The 8985-nt window shown below is 43.8% G+C and overlaps 1 protein-coding gene across 1 annotated transcript; it reads left to right on the forward strand.

The window, feature by feature from the left end:
* Window positions 1–2593: 2593 nt before the first annotated feature.
* On the forward strand, window positions 2594–3241 carry Naa11 (N-alpha-acetyltransferase 11, NatA catalytic subunit). Its single transcript, XM_075943530.1, has one exon. The coding sequence runs from the start codon at window positions 2594–2596 to the stop codon at window positions 3239–3241; it is 648 nt and encodes a 215-aa protein (XP_075799645.1).
* The last annotated feature ends 5744 nt before the right edge of the window (window positions 3242–8985 follow it).

Genomic DNA, 8985 nt, shown 5'->3' on the forward strand with positions numbered 1-8985 from the left:
CAAAGCAAAAATAAATTCCAACCATCCAATGACTGGGATCCACTCACCATCTGCTAAACTCCTCCAAAATGCTTGGTTCACTCCCTACCTCCACCCTCTGCAGCACACGCAGCTTGTCTTCTAGGCTGGGCTGGCTCCACTCCACCACTGCCGCTGTTCTTGGTAGTCACACTGGTACCAATGTGTCTTAGTCAGGGTTTCTATTGTTACAATCAAACACCATGGCCATAAAGCAAACTGTGGAGGGAAGGGTTTATCTGGGCTACACTTCCACGTTTCTTTTCACCAGTAAAGGAAGTTAGAACGTGAACTCAAACACGGCAGGATCCTGGGAGCAGGCACGGACACAGAAGCCATGGACGAGAGCTGCTTATTGGCTTGCTTCCCATGACTTGCTTGCTCGGTCTGTTTTCTTATAAAACCCAGGGCCACTAGTCCAGAGGTGGCCTTACCCACCTCTGTGCTGGGCCCTTCCCCATTGATCACTAATTGAGAAAATGCCTTACATTTGGATCTGAGAGAGGTATTTCCCCAACTGAGGAGCCTTCCTCTGATGACTCTAACATGCATTTGCTAGTTTCCCAACAGACTTAGGAACTCAAATACTAACGTGCATTCAACTGTAAATAGAATATAGCCTGCTCTTGCTTCTACTCTTAATTTCTGTGGAATTTATACCAGAATTCTTACCAATGACAGTACATACTCCTTCGAAATCTAGAGCCATGTGAGTTAGGACACATAACTTAGTCACTATTTTGTTGTTAAATTTTGATACACACGATACAGTATGTATGTATATATATATATATATATATATATATATTACAGTCAGTAACATGTAAACAGTGCTAACAAAATGTGAATCCCTTACATTAAAAGATAATCCCAAATTTTGCTTTATTGAAAGATAATATACTTTTTAAGGTACCAAATATTTATGGCAAAGGTGACACTGAAATAAAGTACAGAGAAGATGGCTATTGTTTTTAAAATGATAAATGAATTGTGATATCAAGACATACAAGATAATTTTAAAAATAAGCAGAAACTTGAGCAGCAGATTCCCAAAAGAGGATGGAGAGCAGCTAACAAGCAGGTGCTCAGTATCACTAGTCCCCAGAAAATAAACCACACCACAGCACCTCCACCCCTGCACAAGAATGTATAAGATGAAAAGAATGGAGAAATAGCATATGCTGACAATGTAAGAAATATTACATATGACATCTTTTTATTAAATACTATATAACATAGTATTTAACAAGGAATTAAGATCTTTTTATCTCCCCTACCACTATCCTGTAAGCCTTTGATACAAATGTTTTAATTCTCAGTACCCAGTAAAGCCTTTGTTTATACAGAGGTCCATTGCTTTATTCTAGAAATTTTATGGCCTGGAACAGTCACTCCATCCCTGGTCTTCCCTCATTCTCTGTGTACCAGTTTTTGTAGTCTTTTGTTTTGTTTTCAGATTAGACAGCTGAGTAAGATTGTGAAGACCCCAGCCAACCAGGAAAGACACAGTCACCACTGGAGTTAAAATAAAAACCCAATGCATTTCCTGTCTGTGTGTTGAGTCTTCTGAGCACACATTCTTGATCGAGAGTTTTGCCTTGTTCAGACACTTCATTTGGAGTGGTGGTGTCTTTGTTTGCAACATGAAACATATTTTTAACAGGAAGATAGAGCAACCACTCTGCAAATTTGCTTAGCCATATGTATAATGTTTGGAAATCATTATATTCTCTAATCCAGGTGAGTACGTGCCTAAATATTCAACAACAGTTAGCTATGCTCTCTATACTATCACAAACTGGAAATAACACAAATAGCCAGGAACAGCAGAACTTCCCAATGAATTGTAGTAAACTTAGACAATGGAATGGAAAACAAACAAGAATATAGAAGCCTCAGGTGTACAAGATTGCCAGAACCCACATATAATGAGTGAAAAAAATATACAAAACAAATGAAATGCATGCTGTATGCTTTTATTATATGAAACCTACTAGACAGCAGTCCGTGGGGCAAGGGGCAGGAAGGGCCGGCCGCCTGGAATGGCACTGATGTTTGTTCCAGTTACACAGGGCTATTCAGATGTAGACAAACTAAAAGGTTAAAATTGGGTCGAAATAGATGGCTGAGTACAGGTAGTATTGGCATTTACTGACATAGTCAGGGCTTGAGTTCAATTCCTGGGATCCACTTGTTGGAAAATGAGACTCCTACAAGTTGTCCGCTGACGTCTACATGCACCGTGGTACACACAGAGACACACCTATACACACATTACATATACACAGAGAGAGAATAAGCAAATTTAAATGAAAAAGAAAAGTTAAAATTGAAACAAAGACAAGACACAGGAAGCAGCGAGCCACACACTTCTCAAACAGAGCAGCCTCAGAGCTTCTCTCGCTCCGCCCTCTCCCCCGTGTGCGCAGGTGCTGGCTTGACAACTGGAAATCCCATTGGCCGGAACTTCCGGAAACTCCCTCAGCTCCACCCCTTCCGCCCATCGCTCTTCCCGCCTTCCTGCCCCGTGCAGCTCCGCCTGCTGAAGTCCATTCCCGAGGCAACGCCCGCCAGGATGAACATCCGCAATGCCCGGCCCGACGACCTGATGAACATGCAGCACTGCAACCTGCTGTGCCTGCCGGAGAACTACCAGATGAAGTACTACTTCTACCACGGCCTGTCGTGGCCCCAGCTCTCCTACATCGCCGAGGACGAGGACGGCAAGATCGTGGGCTACGTCCTGGCCAAGATGGAGGAGGACCCCGACGATGTCCCCCACGGGCACATCACCTCGCTGGCCGTGAAGCGTTCGCACCGGCGCCTCGGCCTGGCCCAGAAGCTCATGGACCAGGCCTCGCGGGCGATGATCGAGAACTTCAGTGCCAAGTACGTGTCCCTGCACGTCCGGAAGAGCAACAGGGCAGCCCTGCACCTCTATTCGAACACCCTCAACTTCCAGGTTAGTGAGGTGGAACCCAAGTACTACGCCGATGGGGAAGATGCTTACGCCATGAAGAGGGACCTCTCACAGATGGCGGAAGAGCTGAGACGGCAGCTGGTGCTGAAGAAGGGCAGATATGTGGTTCTGGGCTCCGGGGAGAACCAGGAGGCCCAGGACAGCACACTTCCTGGTGCCGACGAGAACCCTGCCAGAGAAGACAGTGGCGGTGACAGCACTGATGACCAGGACAGCTCAGAGGACCGGGATTCCACCTCCTAGAGCCTTGCCCAAGGTATTCTCTTCCCTGGCCAGGCCCCTCTGTACCCCTTTACGTCATATCTTGTCCTACCCAATCCCGTCCTGTCCACTCCTGTTGTGCTTTTGCTAGGTTTCTTGGTGACCACAGACTGGTACCTCTGACAGCCAAGATTCAGGGCTCACTGTTAGAGACCATGCACAAAAATTCACATGCTGAAAATTCAAAATAAGAGGCATTCCTCCTGCACTTTGGCATGAGTCGGATTTCTGCGTAACCTTGTACTTCATGTAAGGAATTGTATCTTCTGAGAATTCCAGTTAATAAATTGGAATGATGGAATTCTAAAACCACCATTTTACAGCTCTTTATAAAGTAATGACTCTGGAGCCGATGGGCATTAATAGTTAATAGGGGAAACGTGGCGGCCCCTTGTAATGATAGGCCAGACCTAGAACACACAGTGAAGGTATCCACGGTGTCACCCTATGCCGTCCGTATTCTGGCTGGAAGAAAATGAGATTTCTTTTGTAGATCCCACATGTTTCCTATAAAAGGGACATGTTGAATGGCCCACAGTGCAGTCAGCAAAATCCAGAATGAAAATGTGGTGTTTGACAGAAGAATGTCTTGTCTTCTTCAGCAACTCAGTGGCATTTTTAAAAGTGGGGGGGGGGGGGGCAGCTGGGGCTGTAGCTCATTGCTACTGCTCCTGCTTAGCATGCAGGAAGTCCCAGATCCAGTGCCACCATCACCAACAACAAAAAGCAACAACAAAAGAATTTTCTGTTAAACTAAAAATAATAGGAACCACTAGGAGGACTTTAGACACCCAGGCAAAATTCCAACAATTCTGTTCCGTTAAGCGTGCTAAATGTGAAATAGAGTAATTATCATACAAAAAATATTATTTAGTCAAATTAACTAATGTAATGCCTAGAATTGTTTTTAAAAATACACCAGCAAAAATAAAGAGGCCAAAAAAAAAAAGAGAGAGACCAGTCCTAATGGAGAATTTAAAGAGGAATAGCCTATAAAGGGCAGGGTGGGCTGGAGTGGGGAGGAGTGTCCGCCTCGCCTGTGAGTGGTCCCTGGGTTTGAGCGGAAGGACCGTGGGATAAAAAGACTAGGAATAAAATAAGAATGGCAGCATGTAGTAATTGTTGAAGGTGAGAAATATGAGCTTGTGGGTTCCTTATGCTGCCTTTTCACTCTTGGATTTGTGAAAATTCACACAAAAATTTAGAGCAAAGTATTATACTTGCTAAAACATTCTAAGAAGCCGCTAAAGCCACACATAGTGGCACGTGTTTGTAATTCCACTTTGGGGGAGGTAGGAAGATCTTGAGTTTTAGTTTGAGGCTATCCAGGGCTAGTGAGATAGTGTTATTATAATTACTATTACTGTTATTATTTTTTTAAGAAAAAAAAAGAGCCAAGCTGGTTCAGGGGTTAAAGGCACTTGCAGCCAAGTCTGGTGAATTCAATTTCAATTTCAATCCCTGGGACCCACATGATAGAAGAGAATCAACTCCCAAAAGGTGTCGTCTGACCTCTGCACGGGTGCCCATAAACATACACACACACCCACAAATATAATTTAAAGAAACATACCAACAAGCACCTTTTAAATCTTAGGAACAGGCTCAGTTATAATAATAGAATATGGCAGCATTTCTTCCAGAAAGAATTATGTCATATAATTCAAGGGTCCAGGCACTAAGGACGGTTTTAAAGTTTCAATGAAATCCATCTGATTGGGGATCAAGGCAGGAGAAGAATGTAAAGGGGGGGAGGGTAAAATGGAAAACACAATACTCTCAGAGATAGGTCATCACGTTTCTGCCTGTCTCAAACCCTTTTTCTGCACAGTGAAGCCGGCATTCCCTTGTCTAATGTACAAGGTCCTGGTTCTACACACAGTACTGCGATTTAAAATAAGGAGAAGAAAGAAAACATCAAATGAAAGAGAGTTTTTATCCCTGAAAGTTTTATTTAAACGAATTATTTTTTTTAACTACTTCTTTTGAAAATCTCTATGGAAGGGTGTAGGCAATATGGATTACATCTCTGGTAATTTGCTGCTCTTCGGTCTTGAGAACAGAGCTAATAAGAGCGTTTAAAAACTACATATGAAGTGTAGTAAATTCAAAAGCCCTTAGGACCTGAGAAATCAAGTAAATAAAAACATCTGCTCATCTATTAAATGAAGAGAAAAATACCCAAGAAGATTCCTTCTGGCATGGCACTTAGGACTCTCATTGTACAAATACAATTACAATGGAACTGTCTCCTTGTGGGGCATAGTTGAGTCTTAGGTTCCTGTATTCAACTTCATCTCCCTTCCAGGCTGATATCTCCTGAGATGCTCCCTCCCTCCCTCCCTCTCTTTTCTTGTGGCATGGTCTGCCCTGGGTGCCCTTGAATTTGATGAGATTTACCTGCATAACCCCGTCTGATGTTTGCTCCTCAGTCTTCATTTTTGGGTCAGAGCCAACCAGAGGCTACTGTGGATCTTGTTGGTGTCACTTCAGTAGTTAGGATGCAGTGCTCTGCATAAAGTAACTGAACTGTTAAATAAAAGTGCACCTGGCTTAGTGGCTTACGAATTAAGCTACTTCCCTCAGAGTAGTGTGGGTCTGCAGGGTGATAAGGACTAGGTAGAGAGGAGCAAGGCTCTGCTCCAGATCAAGCACTCTAGGATCCACCAAGAACGTCTCTACAGCCCCTTGGTGACCTGGTAAAGAAAGCTTAAAGATCTCTTAGGGAAGGAAAAACATTTCCTGAAGGCATCACTATCATGTGGATTATAAGGAAAAAATTATTGAAATAGGATTGTCAAGGTTTTAAATGTCTCTAACAATAATGTGGTTGCTTTAGTAGCATAAGAAATGAGTCTAGCAGTATGTGTGTTGATCAATTATCTTTAAGTATGTCTGATTATAGTGTAAGTGACATTTGAGATGGCTACAATAGCTATAATATATACACTATGATTTTATTGTGGCAAAGCCTCGAGTATAGCCAGTATTCCTACTGCATACATTCACAATAAAAACAAATACAAAATTTCTTTATCTTGTTTATTTGGTCCTGTTTGCTAGAATAACATCTTCTGCCAGTTCATGCCCATCTGGGTAGTGGGGAAAGGAAGAAGGTAAATCCACACAGAGCTTCATTGAGCTTAAAGACTCAGCCCCAGTTCTCCGGTTAATGGCAAGGGAGGTAAAGAAATGTGGTTTAGCTTTGCCCCAGGGTGGGGAAAGGCGGAATGCTAGCAAACAGCAGTCTCTTCCACAGATAGAAGCATCCTAGTCATGCTTTGGATGTGGGAAGCTGCTTCACGTCCAGCCAGGATCCTTGTCACTCCCCTTCAAGACATGCCACAGGGGGTTCTGGGAATCCACCTAGAATATTTATGTAACTATCTAGCATAGTTATTCTACTTTGGTACAAACTTGGGCAAGTTACCAATGGTTTCCACTACCTTCTGCCATTTTGTCTCTTTCAACTCTGAAAGAAATGGTCCCTCCACTCTGATCCTCTCCAAGCTGTCAGAAGTTTACTGCCCCTTTCAGCAGTCACCAGCTCGTAGTGTTACTTGCTTAACCGGGAAAGGCAATGGTGACGCGACAAAGATGATGGGCGCAAAGGCTGTGCTGTGAACGTGTTCCACACTGTTGGATTGGGATGCCCTCCTATGGAGCTACAGTTCAAGCACATCCAGAAAGTGCCACAGAGCGAGTTTTTATTTCTTCTTATTTCCCTTCTCAGGCGAGTAGGACAGTTGGGTATCTTCATCCTAAAAATAATGATGAACATGACTGCGTTTCCTGTAGCAGCTGTCCTCAGGACTGTCCGTGAGAGTCTGTTTTAGTCCTGCTGTCCCTGACAGGTCAGCAGGAAGAATATTCCATTTTGCTACAGGTCAGGCCATCTCATCGCAGAGAGCAGTGCGTACTGCAGTTGGCTAGGGGAGAACGGGGGTGGAGGGACTGACCTAGCTACCCAGGTTCCCCACATGTGAAGATTACATAAGACGTTTCTAGTGCTGCTAGGTACCACTCCTGCTGTCGATCCCGCTAATAGAGGCTAATAGTAACGCTTCTGTTCCCTCCGTCCCAGTAATCAAATGGTGAGCAGTGAGTCTGAGCAGCAACAGTTTGCAGTCTTGGAAGGGAGGCAGTTGAGGACCAAAATAGCTTTCAGTGACAAGCTCAACGTCAACGCACTCAGCTGAATCCAGGCTCAGCGGCAGCGGTGTCTCTAGGGAGCCGTAGTAAAGAAGACAGGTCAGTTCAAAACATGCTGGTTGAGACAGGAGTGCCATCAAACTGCGCCTTGTCTCCTGGCAAGAAGAACGTGCCTGGTGCTTAATAACAAAAAGGAAAAATGATGAAGTCTCAGCACTCCCAGTTGAGCTAGCATTGTTGAGTAAACTGGGGTTACTCCGGTGACTTCTGCTTTTCCAGTTTCTTCTTCCTGTCGCGAAGCTTGTCATTGTAGTAGAAAGTTGTTAAATGGTCACATGAGCACTCACTGGAATAGAATGTTCTTAATTCTACCAGACAATTAATTAGAACCAGAGTGATACAAGGAAATGTGGGAGGGAGTTAGGGAGACTGACAGGGCTGGTGAATTCCTAGTCTAACCTTAGCCCAGATATGCCAGGAACTGTAGATTTCAAATGCGGCTGCACCCTCTGATGGTAAAGAGCACTGAGAAGAGAGGAAATACTGTTTTGAAAAGCTAATCAGATGGAGTCTATTTGCTGAATTATTTATAATCTCTAACAGTGTCACATTTCAATCAATGTGTGATATACACAGGCTGGCTGAACACTGACTGTGTCAGAGGTACACATAACAAAGAGATGCTTTTCTCCCACACCTCACTCCACACTCTCCATGCACTGGCATGTAAAGTCAAATACATGTAGTGGTGAACAAGGTAAGGAAAGATAGATTTAAATTCTACAAGTCAACAGTGGTTCCCAAAAAGTCAGTGTATTTCTGAAAATATCCTACTGTGCCATTCCGTAAATTAATATCTCCAGAACATCATGGATATTTTTTTATTGTAAAAGCATAGCATTCTCTTCCTTATTCACAAGGTCCTATTAACAACTTCATCCTGCAGGTTTCGGTGCCCACAGTTCAGAAAGCCTAGTGATGTAGGGCTGGACAGCGACCTGGATGTGAAGAGCATGCAGGCCTCTTGCAGAGGACCTGAGTTTGGTCCCCAGCACTACCTATCACTCCATCTCAGGGTTCTGGTGAAGCACGATTAATAATAGCTCAACGTCAGAAGTTGGGGTTCAACCTGGAGATTCTAAAAGTGAAACAGCCAGCCACTGCCTCTTACCTCGACCTCAGTCTGAAATAGTGATCCTACCTACTGGAATCCCAAAGGAGACTGTCTCTGAAGAGCTGTCTTCCCCCATCTTATATTCCTCTCTAGGGTTGGGATTAAAGGCGTGCACTGCCCAGTTTCTATGGCAACTAATGTGACTACTGGGTTTAAAGGTGTGTGTTACCATAATCTGGTCTGTAAGGCTGACCAGTGGGACTGTTTTACTCTCAGATCTTCGAGCAGTCTTTATTTATTAAAATACAGTTGCAATTCTACTATAATCTAAGACCCTCTTCTGGTCTCCAAGTGTAGTAATAAGAGCGGCAGGGCTGCGTCCCCAACACCCCAACCGCCTGCTCGGCTAGCTTATGCCCCCAAAATAATTATACGGACACTGTATTCTTTTAATCACTGC

This window comes from Microtus pennsylvanicus, chromosome 12 (assembly GCF_037038515.1).
Source record: "Microtus pennsylvanicus isolate mMicPen1 chromosome 12, mMicPen1.hap1, whole genome shotgun sequence".
NCBI classification, from domain to species: Eukaryota; Metazoa; Chordata; class Mammalia; order Rodentia; family Cricetidae; genus Microtus; species Microtus pennsylvanicus.